Source organism: Eulemur rufifrons, chromosome 8, assembly GCF_041146395.1.
Source record: "Eulemur rufifrons isolate Redbay chromosome 8, OSU_ERuf_1, whole genome shotgun sequence".
In the NCBI taxonomy this organism is placed as follows: Eukaryota; Metazoa; Chordata; class Mammalia; order Primates; family Lemuridae; genus Eulemur; species Eulemur rufifrons.
In genome coordinates this window covers 60,445,461-60,468,701 of record NC_090990.1, presented here as the reverse complement: position 1 = coordinate 60,468,701, position 23,241 = coordinate 60,445,461, and the positions used below count along the sequence as shown (strand labels likewise).

The window sequence follows — 23,241 nt, the reverse complement described above, 5'->3', positions numbered from 1 at the left end:
TTCCTTCCTGACTTGATGTGGATCTCCTTAATTAAGATTCTTAGTTTAAACTAATAAGGCCATAATTTTCCCATGAATGTGTGCTAAGAACCTTAGTTTAAGCCATTAGGAGACATTAGACTTCTATTTTTATTAGTAGATTACGTTTTATACATAAATAAGTTAGCTTTGAAGGAAAATGTTAGTTTCTGTTATTCTTAGCAGGTCTGTAATGACAGAAGAATACAAAGTTCCAGATGGAATGGTTGGCTTTAGTAAGTAATCTAATTTTTTAAAGTTTTGAAAATGTAAAGCATACTTTATAATCTTTCAGCAAATAATTTTTTTTTTTTTTTTTTTTTTTTTTAAATTTTTGCTAGTAATTGGCAGAGGAGGTGAACAGATCTCACGCATACAACAGGAATCTGGATGCAAAATACAGATAGCTCCTGGTAACATTATTCTCTTGGTATTTTCAAAGTGACTAGAAAACTAGTATTTTTTTTAGCTTTCTAGTGCTAATGATGCTACCTATTAATCTTTTGACCTAAATTTTTCTTTCCTTTTTTTTTTTTTTTTTTTTTCAATTATAGACAGTGGTGGCCTTCCAGAAAGGTCTTGTATGTTAACTGGAACGCCTGAATCTGTCCAGTAAGTATGAAAATATTAAAAGTAGTGTTATAGTAACGTGAACTTTGTCTTTGTTCTTTATTACTGCTTTCTTTAACACCATCATCTCCCTGCTCTAACTCCAAAGTTTATGCGTCATACCTTTCTCAATTCAGGTTCATCATTTGTACCATTGGACACAGAAAATGATTTAAACCATCTTTATATCTACTCCAGTCTCTATTCGAGAAGCCGAATGTAGCCTGGAGAAAAATGGACAGTCACATTAACTGTCACCTCAAACTCAAAACAATTAAGCTCATGTGAACTTTTGTGTTGCCTACATTTCTCTAGTTCCATTCACTTTCTTCCAAGCCTTGTTAGTACTGTATGCCCCCCTCCTCCAAATCTTCAGCATCTAACCCCCTCTCTCCCACTTAAGCTTATTTGAGATAATAGAAACAAATAAAAAACAATTCTACCTTTCTCTACCACTAAATCTCTCAGCCTTCATTTGTTTCCTATACCCATAGTACTCAGATATTTCCTGCCTAAGGCCAGCCCTTCCTTCCTACTGAAGATCATGTCCCTGCAGTTGAGCTTTCTCTTGAATTATTAGTTTCCCTTCTTTTGTAGATAATTTTTAACAGCATACTGACATGCTTCAAAATCTTATCTGAACGGAACGCATCCCTGAACCCCCCATTTTATTTCTCTACTCTATTTTACAATAAATTTCCTTTGCTATATCATCTGCCTGTTTTAATTTTCTCTTGAACTCAATGTCAATTAGGCTTTAATTTCAACCTTTTCATTGAAATTTCTCCTCTTAAGGTTACAAAATGAATGCCACATCATTTCAGCCTGTCAGCAATGTGACACAGTGAACCACTGCCTCCTTAAAATACTTGATTTATTTGGCTTTAGGATATCTATGTGACTGGCTGCCCTTTCTCAGTCTTGGCTGTTCTGCTTTAACTTCTAGTCTCTCAACATGAAAGTGCTCCAAAATTCAGTCCTCATATAGTATATTGACACATATCTATCAGATGACTTCAATCTATTAAACTGAATTTAATATATGGCTTTTATATACCGTAAGTTTTATATACTCTTGAATTTCTATTTTCAGCCTTAATCTCTCTCCTAAATTACAGATTCATATATTTGCTGCTCATTCCGTATCTCCACTTGAATGTCTATTAGACATCTACAGCTTTGATCATGAAAACAGAATCTTTGATTTCTACCTTATCCCCAAACTACCCTTTTATTCATCTTATTTATCCTCATCTCCCTGTATGGGCAAATCTGTTCTAATGTTTTATCTTTCTCTCATGTACCATTTATCCATAAGCAACTCTTGGTTATTTTTTTCCATAATTTATTCAGAATCCAGCTTCTTTTTGCCACCTTCTATACCTTAGTCCATGACACCATTTGCTTGTATTGTTGCAACATGTCTTCATTCTTTTTACCCTGTCCCACAATAGTCTATTCTTGTAGTGTAGCCATAGTGATCCTTTTAAAATGTAAATCAGTTCATATCACTACTTTGCTCAGCATCCCATAATGCCTCCACATTTAGAGTAAAAGTTAATGTCTTTCTATGGCCTAGCCTATCTGCCACCTTTCTCACTTCATGTTTTTACCATTCTTCCATCAACTCAATCTTTTCTAACCCCATTTAGCCTCCTTGTAGTCTTTTAGCACACCAAGCATGCTCCTTATCTTGCTTTGATTTTCTTTATAGTGTTTACCAAATGACATGTTATTTATTGACATTCTGTTTTTACTTAATGAAGTTAATCATTCTAGCATAAACCCTGTTTTCTTTAGTCCTCTAACCCCATTACCTAGAAGAGCATTTAGTTGATATTTAAGTATTTGTTGAATGAACAAATATTAACATTTGAGTTAGCAAAATGTGCTTTAACAATGTAAATAAATCATTAATTCTTGGAGGAATTAGCTTAGTTCTGAGATAACTTTAGAGTATTCGTTAGAAATTTGTACTGTTCTCAAAAATTAAAATTGTATACCTAGAAAATTTATTGCATAGTCACAATCTTTGACTCTTGATTTTTTTTTTGTTTGTTTGTGTTTTTCTTTTTGTTTTTTTGTTTTTGTTTCATTTTAGTTAAAAGCAAAACCATTCTTAGCAGCCAGGCAGGTAGCTCACACCTGTAATCCCAGCACTTTGGGAGGCCAAGCTGGGAGGATCACTTGAGGCCAGGAGATTGAGACCAGCCTGGGCAACATAGCAAGATACCATCTCTACAGAAAATTTAAAAATTAGTTAGGTGTGTAGGTGTAATCCTAGCTACTTGGGAGGCTGAGCCAGGAAGATGCTCTTGAGCCCAGGATTTTGAGGCTGTAGCAGTGAGCCTTGATCAGGCCACTACACTCTAGCCTGGGCGATGAAGACCCCATCTAAAACAAACAGGGCCGGGTGCAGCAGCTCATGCCCATAATCCTAGCACTCTGGGAGGCTGAGGCAGGAGGCTTGCTTGCGGTCAGAAGTTCGAGACCAGCCTGAGCAAGAGCAAGACCCTGTCTCTACAAAAATTAGAAAAATTAGTCTGACATGGTGGTATATGCCTGTCTCAGCTACTTGAGAGGCTGAAGCAAGAGGATGGCTTGAACTCAGGAATTTGAGGTTGCAGTAAGCTATAGTGGCACCACTGAACTATAGCTGAGAGGAGAGAGTGAGACTCAAACAAATAAATAAGTTAGCTTTAAGGCACCTAATCTTGAATTGGGATAGGAGTACTTGGTTATGTTATTTTATGTTTCTCTATTTGGAAAAGCTTGGGTGTGCTATTCCTTATTTTTTTAACATTAATTTGTTATAACAGATCAGCAAAACGGTTACTGGACCAGATTGTTGAAAAAGGAAGACCAGCTCCTGGCTTCCATCATGGTGATGGACCAGGAAATGCAGTTCAAGAAATCATGATTCCAGCTAGCAAGGCAGGATTAGTTATTGGAAAGGGGGGAGAGACTATTAAACAACTTCAGGTATTGTTATCATTTATAAATGATTACTTTTTGTCTATTTTGAGGTCAGTTTTCTTCCACTCTTTTATTAATAAATATGATTTCTCTGATTATAACAGGAGCGGGCTGGAGTTAAAATGGTTATGATTCAAGATGGACCTCAGAACACTGGCGCTGATAAACCTCTTAGGATTACAGGAGACCCATATAAAGTTCAAGTAAACTTAACTTTCTACTTTATAAAGAAGGAGTTTGGGTTGGACGGGATTGAGCAAAACGTGCATGAATAATTAAAATGTTGTGAGACATGCTTTCTAAATTAGCTAACTTTTTCTACTTTAGCAAGCCAAGGAAATGGTGTTAGAGTTAATTCGTGATCAAGGTGGTTTCAGAGAAGTTCGAAATGAGTATGGGTCAAGAATAGGAGGAAATGAAGGGATAGATGTAAGTAAAAATCATTCAGAAATGGTTGTATGCTAATCCATAAATATAATAATAGTGTTTCTCCTGTTTTGTATTCAATAGCCTTCTCTAACATGGTGTTCTTTTCTACTAGAATACAGAATTGTATATTTTATATCTTGTTGTTCTTTTGATATAAACATAGCATTGTATATATTAATACTTTTGTCATTTGATGCAAATTAATTTTCAGGAAGTAGCTTTTCTAATACTTAGTCTTTACATTAGGTTCCCATTCCAAGATTTGCTGTTGGTATTGTAATAGGAAGAAACGGAGAGATGATCAAAAAAATACAAAATGATGCTGGTGTTCGAATTCAGTTTAAGCCAGGTGAATACATATGTTAATCTTCTAAGTGTGGTAGCAATTATTATTATTGAATTAACCCACACACATTTATTATTTAATTCACCCCATTTGTTTCTTTGTTTTGAAGATGACGGAACAACACCTGATAGAATAGCACAAATAACAGGACCTCCAGACCGTTGCCAACATGCTGCAGAAATCATTACAGACCTTCTTCGAAGTGTTCAGGTTTGATTAAAAAAAAAAAAAAACTAACATTTTCATTTTTTGTTTTCATGAGAAAGTGTTTTACTTCATCTAATCTGAAAATTCTCCCCCTACCCCTTATATTTTTATGTCAGAGTTTACATAATAATGTGTTAATGGTTAGAAAGTTAAAATTGCTGTAAGATAGCCATCTTGGAACAGGAAGAAGTGCTATATAAATGTACTACCTTATTCATCCCAGTATAAAAAAATAAATAGGAGGAGCTGGCGACTCACACCTGTAACATCCCAGTTACTTGAGAAGCTGAGGTAGGAGGATTGCTTGAGACCAGGAGTTTGAGACCAGCCTGGGCAACATAGCAAGACTTTATCTCTTTAAAAAAAAAAAAATTCATTTGGCATGGTGACACACACGTATAACATTTGGAGTCTTAGCTAACTCAGGAGGATGAGGCAGGATAAGCCCAGGACTTAGAGGCTGTAGTGTGCTATGATTGAGCCACTATACTCCAGCCTGGGTGACAGAGCTAGATCTCATCTCTGAGATGTATAGATAGATAGTAAATCATAGGTATTAATTGGTGATTGTTTAGGCCAAGTCATCTCTAAATTTCTGGCTCACAAATATCAGTTGGGAGAAACAGTCATAATAATTTTATCGTGGAAAGAAAGGTTTATTTCTGTTCTGACTTTCTTCTTGTTTTTCTTTCCCTCTCCTTAGGCTGGTAATCCCGGTGGACCTGGACCTGGTGGTCGAGGAAGAGGTAGAGGTCAAGGCAATTGGAACATGGGACCACCTGGTGGACTACAGGAATTTAATTTCATTGTGCCAACTGGGAAAACTGGATTAATAATAGGAAAAGGCAATGTATTTTAAATTATCTTAATGTTTAACACATAAAAAGAGCAGGATTTGAATCTCATTGACTTCTAGAGAAAGAGGACCAACAGTTAATTATTAGTGTAAGAAACTTCTTTTGACCCCAAAACTGGTTTGAGTGTTTTTCTTTGTTCACTTTGCTTTTTCCTTCATATTTATTAAAATTTGAATGTGTTGGTTTATCTTTAGATTACTTTTTTTTTCTTTTTAAACAAGAATAAAAGCAAGATTTACATGGCTTTTAAAAGCAATTTATTTAAAGCAAATATTTTGGTAAGTTATAATCCACATTAAGATTGTGTATAAGCGTACTAAGTAAACATACATTTTTAAGAAAAGCATGAAATATTTTGTATAATTTGATTTAAAGTGTAGAATATTAAATGGAAAATCCTAATAGAATATTGTTAAATAGGATACTGGCCAAAATTATTTTTTTAGTGGCACATTTATTTATTTATTTTATTTTTATTTTTTTAGAGAGAGTGTCTTCCTCTGTCATGGCCAGGGTGGAATGCAGTGGCATCACCGTAGCTCACTGCAACCTCAAACTCCTGGGCTCAAGGGATCCTCCCATTTCAGCCTCCTAAGTAGCTAGGACTATGGACGTGCAATACTATGTCTGGCTAATTTTTTTTTCTTTTTTGTAGAGATGGGGTCTTGCTATGTTGCCCAGGCTGGTCTCGAACTCCTGGGCTCAAGCAATCCTCCCGCCTCGGCCTCCCAAAGTGCTGGGATTACAGGCATGAGACACTGCACTCAGCCAGTGGCCTCTTTAATTGTGACCATTTTCTTCTGAATAGCTTCTTTTACATCTTTGGAGCCTTTAGAGAAATTACTGTCTTTTGGTTTTAGGAGGTGAAACCATAAAAAGCATAAGCCAACAGTCTGGTGCAAGAATAGAACTTCAGAGAAATCCTCCACCTAATGCAGATCCTAATATGAAGTTATTTACAATTCGTGGCACTCCACAGCAAATAGACTATGCTCGGCAACTTATAGAAGAAAAGATTGGTGTGAGTATGCCTTAAACTTTTAATTTATAGTGTAGACCCTATTATATAATACATTAATTCAGGTATACCACAGGAAAATGTACAATTTTTAGTCTGAATTACAGGTTTTGTGATACAATAGATACATAAAACATGAAAACGATTTTCCATCTATAAAAATAACCTAATTAAATATGCAGTTACAGATTTTCAGAACTACATTATGTTGGTGTGAGTAGATAAAAAAGGGTAGCATTACCTGCAGGCACGATGTTAGGTGGAAGGTTGTGAAGCATAGTTGAAGGAGATAGTTACGGGAATTCATTATTTATTAAGGTGTTAAATGCAACCATGGGGAAGCAAAAAAGATGAATCAGATGCGGACTGGCTCACAATCATTTGCAGCTTTTAAAATGCATATAACATACATAGATACTGTCTGTGTACATTTTTGTAAGATGTACTTTAGATGTGTTTTAGGTGATTCTGATGCACATCCAAATTTGGAGATTTTTGCTCTAGAAAAGTTTGCTTGTGGTAGAACAAAAAAGTATGAAGAGCCTTCATGGCATTTTTGTAAATGAGACAGATAGTATTTTACTGGGTTTTTTGTGATGCTGAAGTAATTAAGATATGAAGGAACGTCTTAAGTTATTAAGAATTAGAATTTTTTGGGAAAACTTTTTTAATTTTTTTTATGAAAATAAAGACTACTTTATCAAAAGACAATTAGTGGGATATTGGGTTCAGAGATTAAAGAATTTGAAATGAGAGCTTTCATGACTAGAGAAAATCAAAGTTCTTGAGGTCCGTGGGCTTTTAATACCTGAGCTAGAAATTAAGTGAAGAAATATGAATCAACATTAGTTATCCCAAACACCAAAAGAGCAACTGCAAAAGCATTATAAATAATGTATGGTGATAACTGAGTTAGTAAAGATTTGTTACCACTCTAGGCTAGACACTAATACAACTGCTTATAATTTCTAATTTTAAAGAGTTTGGCTTCATATTTAAGTTTTCTTTTAGAATACATATATAAATTTTATGTACGCAATGTTGTCCTGTAACTCAAACTATAATGCTCAAATCTATAAAGAATAGTCTTTTATTTCAGAGATGCTCAAAAATTCCACTACTCCCCTTTTTCCTGTTTATAAAAAACCAGCAATTCATTATTTTGTTTTTATTTTTTGAAAGATAGAGTCTCACTGTGTCACCCAAGCTGGAGTACATTGGCCCAATCATAGCTCACTTCTGCAGCCTCAAACTCCTGGGCTCAAGGGATCCTCTTGCCTTGGCCTCTGGAGTAGCTGGCACTACAGGCACATGCCACCACGCTTGGCTAATTTTTAAATTTTTTGTAGAGACAGGGTCTTGCTTTGTTGCCCATGCTGGTCTCAAACTCCTCTCCTTAAGTGATCCTCCCACCTTGACCTCCCAAAGTGCTGGTTTTGCAGGCATGGCCCACCCCACCTGGCTCTTGGGAAAGTTCTTTTTGGTGTTTTTCATGCTATGAATGGGGTGCAAAAACAAGTTTGACACTGTGTCTACTTTGAAAGACAGTAATAGCTGTAGAAAAGATACTTGAAGTACGTCTTATAAAAATGTACACGTTCACTGTATGTTCTTTTGTACAGATATTTAGTTTAATTGTTCAAAAATGAAGATTTTTATGGACTCTCAGTGAAGACAGCAGAATTTGAAGCCAAAGCAGAAAAATGAATAGCACATCTTGGGTTTTGATTTTATGGTATTAGGCTCACATGTATGGGTTAGGATTTCTGTTGGATTCATGGAGAAATAAGATAGGTTGTTTTAGAGAAGCAATTAAGTCTGGTGGTTAAGAGCATATACTCTAGAGTCAGACTGCCTGGGTTCAAAATCCCGTGAATCATTTACTGGCTATGTGACCTTGGAGAAGTTATTTATACTATTTTAAAGGGACATTAAATGTCGTGAAGTTTAGTTTCATTATTTTGCAGTGAGAAAATTGACAAGTAAATGTAGTTTAAGCACTTTGTCCAAAATGTCACGTGGCCAGTATTACCTACATGAAAGGAGTTTTAATTAGAATGTGGCTTAATAATGATGAAATATCCTGATTTGTTGTGTGAATTACAAAGGGAGTTTTCATGCTATTAGAGGACATTATTTAAATTATTGACCTAAATGGAGTTCCAGTGACAGAAATAGAAAGGTTGTAAGGAGGACTTTAGTTAGATAGTGAACTAGTTGTTGCGTTATAGGTGAAGTGTTCAGAAGACAATTCATGATATGGGACCTAAGGACAATGTTTAGGGAGCATTGTCAAGATGGTCATCCGTTGTTAGAGTGGAGGTAGAGTAGATGCAGAGAGAACAGCTAGAGAGTGCTCTCCAGAAGAGCTAGGGATAAGGATCTGATATGTAATAGACTTGCATGATTAAGATAAAAAGGAAATAGAGAAGTGAGAATTGTAAAAGAAAAGAGAAATAGTGCTCTCTGAAAAAAATAGAGTAGAAGCTAAATGATTTGTATCACTATTTGCATTTAAGTGTTAAATGCTTATTGATTTTCATGAATTTTACATGTCTCATTAATATGGTAGAGTTAAAATAACTTTGTAACATTAATGAGGAAAGGTAGGAAAATCTAAAATTTGTTACTTATGACTAGAAGAGGGTAGAAATGGAAGATTATTTGGCCTTAGAATTGTTCATTACTGTTTTCCTAATTTTTGTATGTCATCTTACTTTTTTGCAGGGCCCAGTAAATCCTTTAGGGCCACCTGTACCCCATGGGCCCCATGGGGTCCCAGGCCCCCATGGGCCTCCTGGGCCTCCAGGGCCTGGAACTCCAATGGGACCATACAACCCTGCACCTTATAATCCAGGACCACCTGGCCCAGCTCCTCAGTAAGTATTGGGTTTGGTTCTGGGCTTTTCCTCAAAGATTCTAGCTTTTGGTAACTTGTATTTTTATGCTGATTTTCTTTTCAGTGGTCCTCCAGCCCCATATGCTCCCCAGGGGTGGGGAAATGCATATCCACACTGGCAGCAGCAGGCTCCTCCTGATCCAGGTGAAAACAAAGATAGTTATCATTATGTGCTATCTGTATTGTTTGTTTTCCACCCCTGGTACATTCTTAAATGTTCTAGTATGGATTCTGCATTTGTATGCTTTGTCTTCATTTAGTGTAGTCTTTCGGTAGAGTATTAGGCACTGCTTCTACCACAGTGCATAAGACCTACATGAGTATGTTGTCTGCTTTGGTGAAATTTTTTTCTAGCTGCATTTGACTTTCTCTGGTTATGAATTGATACAGCAGAATGCTAAAAGCCAAAAGCTACAGGAAGAAGTGCAGTGTCTTAGGTTTTAGATACCAGTGCTGTCAGTTGTATGTTAACTGTGACAATATCGATGAAAGGATAATTTACGTTTATTTATAAAATTATGTGAGAGAGTAACAGAGTGTTAAATACTTGGTCATTAAACTCCCAAGTTATCAAATAAGATATAAACTGTTTTAGTACTTTTGATAAGGCAACTTCATGTTAGTAAAAATCAGTCCTGTATTTAATAACTGCATGCTAGAACTCTAAAATATACTTAAATATTTTCTATATTCAGATCTGGATTTTATATATTTTACATTCTATTCTATTCTTGTATCTTCTCATGCCCCGTAGTTTGCTTTCCATCTTGGTCAAAGAGTCATTCTTTGAAACCAGTTGACATTTATTTATGATCTTTTTTTCTCACCTGCTACCTACCTTTTAGGCCCCTCACTGGAGTAGGTTCAAGGAACGTATACTGAATTATGGACTACTTTCTACACATAGCATATTTATCACAAAAAACCAGAAGTAATTGATTTAAATGAAATTGTGTTGCATTTGATTGAACATTTTGGTATTTAATTGTGGCCCTATATTATAACATACTTTAATTTCATAGGAAGTATGCTCTTTGGAATATGATGATACAACATGACAGTCACCAAATAACCACAACTTCTACTTGTTCAACAAACAACTTGAGTTGTGCTAGGATCTGGGTATGCAAAGTGAGGTTCATGTGCTATAGCAGAAGAATGCACTTCAGCGTAAGCAATCCTGTGATCGAAGGGCTCACAGGGTACAGAAAAAGTATCAAATATGATTTACTGTATAATATTCTGAAAGTTCATCTTTTGAGAATGAAAGGATTTTTCTTTCTCTCAAGCTAATTAGGAGGGTATGATTAAGCAAAGGAATGTGACTTAAGTTTGAGTGGGTTAAGGGGCAGATTTATATTGTGTAAGTTGGATCTGCCAGGATTTCAACTATGAGCAGTGTTTGAGTAGGGAGCTTGATTGAGAAAAATAATGGGAATAAGGAATAGTCTCTTTCACAATCTGTTTTCAATTTGGAGGAGTAGTGAAGTCACCACTATAAGAACGGTCAATGAATGTAGCTTTTAGCATTGCCTTTGGGAAAGAAGTAACCCATTTAGTTAAAAGATAGTCAGCTGGTTGGCCCAGCTCAGAGTTATGAAAGGGTTACTGAGTCCCTGGGTTAGATATTGCTTATATTAGACTTAGAATTGTGTAATATTTTATCATCAGTATCACCTGAACTAAAATCTGTTTTTATAAAAAAATGTTAATGATCTGTTGTGGATTTATGTAGTGGTCAAGAATTTAGACTTCAGAGTCAAACAAACCTAGATCAGTCCTATGTAGATCCTACAACTTACTAATTGTGGGATGTCAAGCAAGTTTTTGAATTCCTAGGCCTCTGTTTTCTTACCTATAAAATGGTAAATGAATGAATCTTATGTTGAATGAATATTAAGTTCTTAGTACATATTAGTTTCATGTAACTGTGAGCCTGGTTTTTGGTGTGGTTTACACATTTGCGAGTCCAAGTATCACTTCCTAAAGTATTTTATCTTAATTTCTCTATCCAGACATGTGTCAAGTGAAATAATTATATTTTTAAATTAATATAGAGATAATGACACTATTGAGATATATAAATAATCCAACATAGAAAAGCAGTACAGTGAGCAATTGAAAGTTTGGAGGGTGGCTTAATAATACCTTGTAATTGTATCACCTTATAATTTTCTTTTTCTAGAAATCCTTGCTCCTTTTTCTCAAACTTCACTAACCTTTGTTAAGCTGCTGAGAATTGCTGCCTGTTTGGGATGAAGGCTAAACAGATACACAGACTTTGGCTAAGGAAATTATATTCTTCTTGGGGATACAAACTAATAACAACACACCTGTAGTGTTATATGGTATTCCTAGTATAAAAAGGACAGAATCAGCAAGAGGATTTCTGGTTTCTAGAAGACTGAGAGATCTCAAACTGTTCCCACATCAGTTGATATATTAAGGATGAGTAAGGATGAGCCAAATGTAGAGGAAATATAACATGGCCAAAGGCCTAAACATGAACATGGTAACTTCTGAAAAGTACAAGCAATGTGTTAAGGCTAAAACTTGACTGTTGAAGAGATAATGACAGAGGAGGAGATGAGGCTGGAATGGAAAGGATAAGCCAGAGGGTCCAGATTGTTAAGATGTTGAACATGTTGTACTTAAAAGCATTGACCATCCTGAAGATTCTAGGGGATAAATGAAGAATTTCCAGTAGGGTAATGACAACAAGTTTATGACATTTACTGTGAAATAGAATGAAATGTGAATAACCTCTTTATTTTTTCCTAAAATTTTTTTTCTCTTCATTGGAAACAGGATAGAACAGCATTCATAGTTCTAAAATAATTGTTTCTTTCTTACACAAGTTACCCCCTAGAAATCTTTTCTGTTAGTCATCCGCCACATAGAACTGTTAAGCTTGAGGGGAAAGAACAAGGGCACAGGATGGTTTAAGCATTGGATTCAGAGCCAATTCTGCCACTCACTAGTTTTGTAACCTAGGAAAGTCACTTGATCTCTAAACCTCGGTTTTCTATAATAAAAGCTAATGGTGACAATGAAAATAATAGAAAATTTGTAAGTTTTCATTTCCTATTTATTTTTGATGTTCTAGTTAATTTTGGGGTCTGCATTATTTGCCAAAGAGCTGTGTGTTTATGTGTGTGTGTGAGAGAGAATTGAGAGAGATTACAGACTTTAGGTGCAAACTTTGAACTTGTATTTATTAATTCTAGCTAAAGCAGGAACGGATCCAAATTCAGCAGCCTGGGCTGCTTATTATGCTCACTATTATCAACAGCAAGCACAGCCACCACCTGCAGCTCCCGCAGGTGCACCAGCTACAACCCAAACTAATGGACAAGGTAACTAAAGAGCTTATTTTGTATGTGAAAGCCAAAACTTATATTTGGAATTATATGTGAAGTACATCACTGTTTAATGCCTAAAATTTCTAACATTATTCAATTACAACTTCAGTAGGCAGATTTTTCTTTTGTTAAAAAGTTACTTGGAAATAACTTCAGACTTTCAAACAAGTTATAAGAATAATACCAAGAACACCCAGACAACACAGCTGTTAGTTTTATTTCCCCATTTATTCCATTATGGTCTCTATCATATGTGTATATTCATATCCATTATTCTGAAAGGAACCATTTAAGAGTAAACTGTAGACATGATGCATTATTAGCCTTAAATACTCCTTTGTGTATTTCTCTAAAAATACGTAACCCTCCATATGCCCTTCAAATCAGTTAATCAATATTGACATACCATTACTGTGTGAGTGCACCACCCTTATTCAGATTTTAACAATTGTCACAACATTTTTTCTCTTTTGAACTAAGGTCCCATTAGTAGCATGTATCTTATTTACTTGTCAGATCTATTAAGTCTCACCAATCTGAAATACTTCCCTAGTCTTTTGTTCTCTTTTGTGTTATAAAGTGTATAAACTTTTTGTTTTATAGAATATCAACCTAGGTCCCTTCAACCCTTTATCATGACCATGAGGTTATGCTTTATTTGGCAGAAAAAACTCAAATGATGCTGCACTCTACTTAGTGACTTAGTCTGTTATATCAGGGGTGATAAAATATTGAAATGGGTTCCATCCCTGGTGGTGGTAAACTTGTTTATTTGGTCATACTGGTGTCTGCCAGGATTCTATACCATGAAATCACAATTTTTTGTGTGTGGAATTAATCAGTATTTTCTGTGGTCTTATGCCAGTGTCCTGTCCTCCTCAAACTCCAACCTGTCAACCTTAGCCTTCATTGATAACTCTTTCCTGATTCAACTACCACTATGGTGATAATTTTCTGTTTCCATCATTGTACCTTTATTAGTTGGTGTTTTACTGTAAAGAGGAACTTTCTTTTCATCCTATTGAGTTTTTTATGTCAGTGTGGATTTCTCGTTTTGTTTTGTTTTTTTCCAATAGATTATGCTTTTAAACTATTTTTATTATTTTGTTAGATTATCCTAGATTTGGCCAACAGGAGTGTCTTCAAGGTGGCTCCTTTATCCTTCTGAAATGCTTGTCATTCTTGAAGCACTTCCTTACTGCCTGATAAGATGCATATTTTGTGTTTTCTGGGCTCCATCCCTAGAATCAGCCATTTCTTCAAGGAACCCTGAGTCCTTTTAGTAGAGGATGGTATTTAGAAACCAAACTAAGTATACTCGCTGCTAGCTCCTTTCAGCAGACAGATAGCTAGGAAATACATTTACATACACATAACATAAAAAACACAAACATCCATATTTTTTTTTTAAAACCTATATTCATATCACCTGCAAATTTGTTTCAACACTTCAAAGTTTTCTAGCCTTTTCCCTTTTAGAACTTAAAAATGGTGGGAAACCATTATCCTCAGTGTATTTCCTTATTTGACCCAATTTACTTATGCTTAATATAACCAGTCTTACAAACACATTGGTTGTCTTCTCTGTCCACCACCTCTGTATCCTCAATGGCTTCTTGTCTTTGGCACCAGCAGGGATGCCAGTACCATGCAGCACCTCCCTCCTATTCTCACTGCTAACTCTTACAAACAACAGAAAGAAAGGCCCAAAATTGCCTTTTAAAAACTTCAACCATATTTTTCTTTTTTTTTTTTTCTTGAAAAAGGAGATCAGCAGAATCCAGCTCCAGCTGGACAGGTTGATTATACCAAGGCTTGGGAAGAGTACTACAAGAAAATGGGTATGTTGTACATTTCTTAAAAATACGTATTTAAGTTGAAACACTTAGTAAATACACGTTAGAATGTTGAAGATTTTAATAAAAGCATATTCATACCGTATTTTTATTACCTTGGGTGACTTTCATCCTTTTATTAACTTGTAAAATCTTGAAGAGGAGAATAATTGAATAAGAATGCATTCTAAAGTTATTGGACTTGGAGACATATCAAGACCTTTTCAAATAATTTTTAAATTTGTGGTTACATAGCAAGCAGGTCTTTTTATTTCTAGTTGCATTTCTCAACCGGTTATTAATTGAAACTAGAAATTTCCTCACTGGCACATATGACGTTGAATATTACTAGAGTGCCAGGCAAAAGTTGGTTGTGTGTGATACCATTATATTTGCTGCAAATTAAAGCAGGTAAGAAGTGACCTACAGTGACAGAGGAAGTGAATTTCATACGCATAAATAACATTTGCATATATGAAAAAGGGAAAACAATCACTTAGAAAAGCCATTTTCATTTAGCAATTATAGTGTACGTGCTATATGCCAAGCGTAGTTATAGATGCTGAGAATGCAGTTATGGGCATAATAGCTAGGAACGCTGCCTTCTGTTTATATGCTTGTGAAGGGTACAGTTGTTTTAAGAAATTTGTAAATACATTACTATAAACTGCTAGGAAGGAAAAGAATATATCTTCACTGACGTTTAACATGTACAGATTGGGGAACAAGTCATACAACTACTAAATCATGGAACCAGAATTTGACTTCTAAGAGGGTCTGGGTCCCAAGCATGTGTCCCACGTCTGTCTCTTTTGGGGACCATTGGAACCTATTATTATACTCCAGAAACACAGTTATTTTTCAGATGCTTTCCTCTTAGTCATTTAAGACTAACACACACCACCACAGCCAGTTGTCACAAATGAAAAGCTAAATAGATAAACTTGCCCATCTTTCACTAGCATAGAAAGAATCTATAGATGGTAGAGTTTTATCATAAGATACAATCTACTTGTAATTCTCAATGTAAATTTTCATATGTTTCTTTGCCAAGGAATATTTCTCATTTTCCACAGAAAGAAAAATTTTCAGAAGGATAGTATTAATCTTTTTTTGTGTAAAAGTATATATGTCTAGTTGTAAAGATGTTCTACGTAACTGATTTTAAAGAAAGAAAAAATGGCTTTTCAGGAGAGTTGTGCTGCATCTTATTTCTGAGGCTCTAACAGATTCATTAATTTATGTTTTGGGGACCCAGGTTATCTTAAGCAGATCTACAGTAGCTAAAATTCTACAAAAAGAAATTTTTAATTTCAAAACAGCATACTCTAATTATGGCAACTACATAATTTGTTTTCCGAGCTGGGATACTTTTGAGAATGGGTAGGGATGCAGTTAATTATGCCCTGACAACGTAGTGGTCAGGACCCATAGTCATCTTAACTTTAGTGAAAATAACATCACCATTTGAAAGAGTTGAACATGAGTCAGGTACGGTGGCACATGCCTGTAGTCTGAGCTACTTGGAAGGCTGAGATAAGAGGAGCCTTTGAACCAGGAGATTGAGGCCAGCCTAGGCAACATAGTAAGAGCCTCTGTCTCTAAAAAGAAATGTTTTTTAAAAAATGGTTAGGTATATTCAGATTGAAAACCATTAGCTCTGAGTTGTATTTTTACAGTGGATAACATGCCAGACATGTTCTCTAATTATTAAGTAGGTAAAAACAAAGGCCTGTTGATGGACTTAGGTAATTACTAAGGATTGAGTTTGGATTCTGTCCTTTATTTTATCTTATTGTTTCTTTGCAACATGGCCATTAATAAACTTATTATTTAGCCTTTTTACATTTTACTTACGCAAAATGGGTAGATGTTTGAATTCTAATTTTTATTGTTAAGGGTAGATATTTCACCTTGCCTGTTTTAATTTTTTTATTGTCGACCATTTCCCTGCCAACTATTTTCTAAAATTCTAATTTTAGAGATACTGTGCTATAATGTCTTGAATTTTCAGTGTGAACAGATGGCATAGAAATAATTAACACTTTGTGACTCAAGATCCTCCCTCCCCCTCCTTCTTTTCTGTTATGCATTTTTTTATAGTACTACAGTGATCACCTGTTCATTTTATGAGGAAAGTAGACAGGTTAGGTGATGATTCCTTCTCATATGTAAATCTTAAAGGAAATAATGCTAGGTGATGTAGTCAGATGTTTAATGAGCATTTTTCATTATATGATAGCTACAGGGTCAATTTATCTTTTTCTATAAAAGCTCTTCTGGTAAATGATTAGTTGTGTAACTGCTGTAATGTCTGCTATTAATAGGTACCTTACTTGTCCTCAGGATTTTTTTTACCACAAATAAGAGACCTCAAGGCATAAAACTTAATATAGTTCAGTCTTCAAGTTTCTTGAAGGAGAAAAAGGAATAAAAATGTAGAGAGATAAAGATCTTAATTTCCAAATCCAACTCCCTTATTGACTCTTCTAGTGGCAGGGCTAGGATTTCTTAGGACTCCAGATTTCCTGATTCCTCATCCAGGTGCCCTCTTCACCAAACTAGGAGGGCTGTCCCAGCTTTTGAAGCCTAATTTCAGCTTTTCCTGTTAAGAACAGAAAACCCTACTAATGCTGTAAATTTGTTAATTGCTTATTAGTAAATAAACCTCAGTTGAAACGGGTTTGAATTAAGTTTCCAAAATTAGTTTTGGAATTTTTTAAAAGCATTCTAAATTTCCTAGGATAACACTAAGAGAACTCAAGAGAGACAATCATTTTAAAGATGAAATTATAGAGGGTTAAAAAAGGAATTTTAAGTCAAGGGGTGGCAGTAATCTGGAGGTGGGTATTTTTGAAGCTAGAAGAGCTAAAGACCCTTAGGAAACAAACAGGGTTTCAAAGCAGAGAGAGGTAATTCTGGTTTGGATGAGGCTAAGTGAAGACATTTTAGGAAAAGTTTGCCTTAAGGAAGGCCTTTATAATGTTAAGCACTGATATAGGTAGACTTTGAACCCTTAGCATCTATCTTATACTTTAAACCTAAAGGAGAGAGTGAGGACTTCTGGGAAGCATGGCAGGTGTATAGGGATTCTTAGTGTTCGAATCTATTCAAGCAAGGTCTATCTCTTGGGCTGTAATATGTTACAAGTAAACTAGAGAAAGAGTTCATTTCATCTTTTGGACAAAATGAAATTAGAGCAAAACTTCATATGTTGTAAAGTTCTATGTAAATGTTAGATAATGTTCTACTAAAGTATAGACTAAAATATCTGGCATCAAGACAGTAACCAAAGAGGAATAAGGGGAGCAAGATAAGGAAGTACAAGTCTAAAGGAGGCAGGGAGGTAACAGGAGGCCATGGGAGAGAGCTTAGTCTTAAGTAGATAGGATAGGAAGAGTTCTTTCTCTACTTCAAACTGGGCAAAATGAATCACGTTTTGCCCTTTAGATAAGAAGAGTGAAATGTTTTTCTTAGGCATCCTTTAAGATTGGAATGTTAAATGTTGACAACTTATTTAACAAGTGTTTGTTTTTCTTAGAGTATAACATGTTTACTATTAGCTTTCTACAGGGATATATCAGTTTGGGAGGGTTGTGGTTTTTTAGGGAGTATTTGACGAATTTCTTTGATGCGCCTGCCTGTTTCTACCAAATTATAATTAACACATTAACTGCTGTGTGAGTTGTGTTTAGCTCAGGCTAGTTTTGAGGCCAGGGCTTCGTGAAGCATATATAATTCACACATCTCTTTACCTTGGGAGTCACCATGGTGTACAGGCAACTCACGCTGCCATGCTGTAGCATATGTGTTATGTGATGGGTGGCCCCCGGGGCAAAACCCTGCAGTTGATTCTGAAAATCTTGTTGATATTCTTGTTGTTGCAATTAATAGCGACAGTTTAATTGTGTGTAACACGCACACAGAAAACAATGTAAAAAACCAAATTTTTCATTAAATTAGAATCGTTTTTTGACGTTTTTATTCCATTTTTGTAATAAAACACTGTGGCCCCAAGGAAAGTTTGTTTTTTTTTTTCTAGTGTGACAAGTGTGTTAATTTGCCTTGAAAATGAATATCTCTTAAAATGAGGTTTAGTTTCTGTTGTAAACCTAAAATGGAAATTGTTGCTACTTTTTTTTTAAGTGTGCAATTTGTAAGAGACATTGTATGGTTTTATTGCTGTTGTTACTGGGCAGTTTTCGAAATATTGAAACCTGCTTCAGATTTGCTTGAATTGTGTTTCTTTACATGACCAAAATGTTAAACTAATTTCTTCTTTGAAAGGTTATTTATTAGAAGACAAAGAAAAATATGAGAATTTTTTAAATATGGTATGAGATTTCTCTGTTGTTACCCAAAGAAGAGAGAGGTCTTTTTTTTTTTCATGTATTTTTAAAGTTAATAGTCATCTGAAACTAAAAAGTTGCCTTGCTGGCACACAAAAACAGCTTCCTGTATGTCTTTGCTCCGGTATTTTTGTCTATAATAATTATTTCATAAAGCCAAGTGAATTACAAACTAAATGAAATAGTGCTCAAGGGGCTGAACAGAAAAACATATGTTCTGTTTCCTCTTCAATTTTTTATTTAAAAAATTTTTATACCTAGAGAAAGTTGGGGAAAATGCTACAGCAGACACCCAGTTTCACCGTTTTCTAAGTTTGCCATATGTACTTTATATGTATGTATGTTAATTGTTTATAAACCGTTTCAAAGTAAGTTGCAGACAGCTTGCTGTAAATACAGTCAATATTATCACCAACATACAGACCTTATTTAAATTTCCATAGCTGTCAGGAAAGTATCCTTTTTCGTTGTATGTTTGCTTTAATTCACAGCCCATTCAAATTTGTGCATTGCATTTGGTTGTATCTCTTTAATCTTTTAATTCAGAAAAGTCACCCTACTTAGAAAAAAGATACGATCATGAAAGCTTTGTGTATTCCATTGATCTTGTTCTTTATAGCGTTTGTCAGGTTACTTTCAATAAAATTATGTTGTAAGTTGAACACATCCTTAAAACTTTAAACATCTTATTAAAATGTGTCTAGAGGACTAGCCTTTGTACACATAGTTTATAGGTTGCTAATCAGGAAAAATCATGGCCTTTAAATGGCTTCTTGTTTTTTTCCAAAACTATTCTTTTTATAATCCTCCATTGAGGACTTTCATTTTATTTAAAACCTATAATATATAACTGTCCAAATGGATGAGTGACCAAAAAATGGTGGTTTTCACCTCTCCCTCCCCTTACTCTCTTCATCATCACTGCCAGGGAACCATCTAAAGTTATACTTAACAGACTATTTACTAAAGCATGTTCCAAACTCGTTTGGAACATGTAACAGTTCAGCACTACTAGAATTGATCAATATGCCTAAATCTTTACCCTTCTTAGTTAAAGCTGTGTGGATTTAGGCTTTGGTTGATTTATGATTACTATAAGGCAGAAAGAAAATAGTGTGGGGTTTTTTTTAATTGCAGAGTGGTTTTCTGACACTACTAATGAATATTTAAAATAAAACAGGAACAATTCTGGCCCTCTGTACTTTTGTCTTTGTAACCTGTACTTACAGTGGATATAATTTTGTATTAAAATTTAGGGGGTTTTTTTTAGGTCAACAAGGGCAGACACAAGATTATTCAAAGGCTTGGGAGGAATATTACAAGAAGCAAGGTATTATTTTTATTAGAAATGAGATTCTTTTGGGCTTTTAATTATGGTTACAGCAACAAAATTCTTCTGTTTTTTCAAAGGTCAAGCAGTTCCTGCTCCTACTGGGGCTCCACCAGGTGGTCAGCCAGATTATAGTGCAGCCTGGGCTGAGTACTATAGACAACAAGCAGCCTACTATGCCCAGACAAGTCCCCAGGGAATGCCACAGCATCCTCCAGCACCTCAGGTATAATAAGTTTGTTAATTTGCTGATTTCTAATCTAATCGTGTTTTCTGCATGTTTGCTGTTTGTCTGTTTGGGAGTATGTTTGCCTTTTAAATTTTTATCTGGCAAAGTATAACTATTAAATGAAGTATTGTGGTATGTATATTGTTTGGGTTTTTTTTTTGTTTTTTATAACGCTTTCTGGCAACTGAGTGCTGAATACTTCTACAATGCCTTTGATTTTAAAAATAAATTTTCTTCCCCCAGGGATTTGCAAATCATGCAAGAAGCCACCACCATTTATATTAACCAGTTTTTCTTTCTTAAAGGATTCACTCCTGAATTAGCTCCATTTCAAGGATTTTCTTTAACTTTTTGTGTATTTCTTATGTATCTCTTCTGCACAGGGCCAATAATAAGAAGTGGACAATACAGTATTTGCTTCATTGTGTGGGGGAAAAAAACCTTTGTTAAATATATGGATGCAGACGACTTGATGAAGATCTTAATTTTGTTTTTGGTTTAAAATAGTGTTTTTTGGTTTTTTTTTGTTTTTTTTTTTTTTGAAAATGTACAAAATATCTATCACTACTGATAGGAGGTTAATATTTCTGTGTAGAAATGAAAATTGGTTTGTTTTTAGTATTTAGTGTAGATGTACACATTCCAGCAAATGTATTTGCAACTATTATGTGGTCGATGCTTTGTGATATAAATGTACTTTTTCAATGTATACTTTCACTTTTAAAATGCCTGTTTTGTGCTTTACAATAAATGATATGAAACCTCCTGTGTCGGTAAGTTGGATATGTGACTATTTAAAGGATTCGTAATTTCTTAGCAATGATAAATTAAGATACATATACACAAATATATAAGCTTTCCCCATGAAATATTGAGTTTAATAAACACCGGCGTGTTTTTTCCCCCTTGCAGTATAGTGATAGATTGGAGAATATTTTCCATTTATTGTATTTGGCTGTTTCAGCACAAGTAATCCTGATATCTTCATTTTTTTTTCCTTCTGTTTGATTAAAAACTGCATGTGTGTACAGTGATCTTTTGGCATACTTCCATTGCATTAACAGTGAAATTTCCTTTTATACATGACCACTGTTTCAGACCTGTACTGCTGCTATAACAGTTAACCTTTCTGTTCTTAATTTCATAATTACTTGATTTCCAAGACTGTTTCAGCATAACTAATTTTAAACAGTTTTCAGATAGTGAATATGAGTAGCCTAATAAGAACAGTGTTTTTCCATGTAAAGCAACTCTTTCAATGTATGTAATATTAGTGTGTTTCTTTCTAAATTTAGCGTAGAAAAGTGAATAGTATGCAAAAAGTATAGCTACATTGCATCTGCCATTGAAACATAAATGGGGTATGGAAACGTTCAAGCTTTTTTTTCTTTTTGCAGTATAGATAAGCTTTGTTTTGTAAATGCACAAGTCCAGTCATTGAATCAACTTAATTTTTTTATGTACTTGAAATCATTTTATTACTCTTTAACACTCATGCTGAAGTTCTGATATTTTGTTGAAATCCATTGTTTTACTCTTTGCATATTTGTTGGCTCTTTGCATATTAATATATTAGACTACATGCAAATACAGTCTGTCTTGCCATTGTCTGTTGAAGTGCAGGTTTGATCCAGCCAGTATAGAACTAGCTCTGTAGGGGTGAGGAGGACTGTGCTGTGTATCATCCTTGATTGTGTTCCTTCAAGGAGCATTGCACTGTAAGTACATCAGAATGACAAATTGATGAACTGCAACAGTATCTTTTTGTCAATGTTCCACATAATGCAAATGCCATACTTGTTTGAATATTATGTTGGAATACAGTGCTGATATCTTGGAAAACCATAACTGCTTTTTAATTTAACATAGAATAATACATAGTTTTGTATTTTTTTTTTAAGTGAGCTTAATGGGTAAGTATTTTTGATGTGCTTTAGCTATAGCTAAAGAAAACTGATCATTAACAAAGTTGAATAATATTACTCACTGGTGCTCCTAAAATATTGTTTTTCAGTGTACAATATGCATCTTATATATTAATATGAAAGACTTGAAATGTATCAAACAGAAGTGGATTTCAGTTTGCAAATAATGAGCAATGAAGCAGTTTTAACACCATTTCATAGATATATATTGTCATTGGTGGAGAGCACCATTCGTTGTTTTGAATATACTTTAAAGGAGGATATACAAGGACATAAATGTTGAGATTGCCTACAGGATGGAAAATAGCAGTACAGTTCATTGTAGATATTTTGAAATGTTTTTGATTGTTTTATATAACCTGGAGTGACTTCCCTTACCCTTATTTAGATCTGGATATGTAGTTCTAGTTTGAAGGTTAATAGTTAAGGAATTAGTTATCTGTTATCTTTAAGAGTAGGGTATTGACATGAACAATTTCAGTATTTTGCATGATACTGTTTTATAGATGATCTTTTAGGAAGTGGTGCATTTATTAATTAAAATGAAGAAATAGTTCAGTTGAATTCAGTATCATAACTCACAAATTGGAGGCTGTTGATTTTGATTCATTTAAGGTTTAAAATCTTTATTAATTGCAAACAGTGCAATTATTTATACTTCACAGTGCCTTCCCAGACCTTCCACCTTAGGTTCTGCTGCAAAAAGCAACAGGTAAGCACAACCTAAGGACATATATAAATAAATATTTCAGTACATTAATGTTGTCCCTGTGAGGTTTTTGTGGTTGTGTATTCAAAAGCAATCTGCTTCTGCTTCCCCAAAATGTATTTTGTTATTTATGCTACCATTTT

General features: G+C 34.7%; 1 protein-coding gene across 9 annotated transcripts in view; it reads left to right on the top strand.

Annotated features, from left to right (window-relative positions):
- Positions 1–23,241, top strand: part of FUBP1 (far upstream element binding protein 1) — a 35,401-nt gene that overhangs the window by 9,800 nt on the left and 2,360 nt on the right. For 2 of the 9 annotated variants that reach the window (XR_011234570.1, XR_011234569.1), the window contains exons 5-21: positions 205–254; positions 360–431; positions 573–630; positions 3,447–3,609; positions 3,708–3,806; positions 3,931–4,032; positions 4,279–4,381; positions 4,488–4,588; positions 5,289–5,430; positions 6,303–6,463; positions 9,188–9,339; positions 9,424–9,503; positions 12,587–12,715; positions 14,488–14,562; positions 20,316–20,461; positions 22,083–22,182; positions 23,055–23,101. Coding sequence is in view for 5 of the 9 variants with exons in the window: in XM_069480156.1 (XP_069336257.1) it covers positions 202–254; positions 360–431; positions 573–630; positions 3,447–3,609; positions 3,708–3,806; positions 3,931–4,032; positions 4,279–4,381; positions 4,488–4,588; positions 5,289–5,430; positions 6,303–6,463; positions 9,188–9,339; positions 9,424–9,503; positions 12,587–12,715; positions 14,488–14,562; positions 20,316–20,461; positions 23,055–23,101 (1,683 nt within the window). In the remaining 4 variants the exon portion in view is untranslated. Of the gene's footprint in view, positions 1–201; positions 255–359; positions 432–572; positions 631–3,446; positions 3,610–3,707; positions 3,807–3,930; positions 4,033–4,278; positions 4,382–4,487; positions 4,589–5,288; positions 5,431–6,302; positions 6,464–9,187; positions 9,340–9,423; positions 9,504–12,586; positions 12,716–14,487; positions 14,563–20,315; positions 20,462–20,707; positions 20,750–22,082; positions 22,431–23,054; positions 23,102–23,241 lie in introns of those variants that run through there. The other 7 variants (XR_011234568.1, XR_011234567.1, XM_069480157.1 and 4 more) reach the window with 5 other exon arrangements.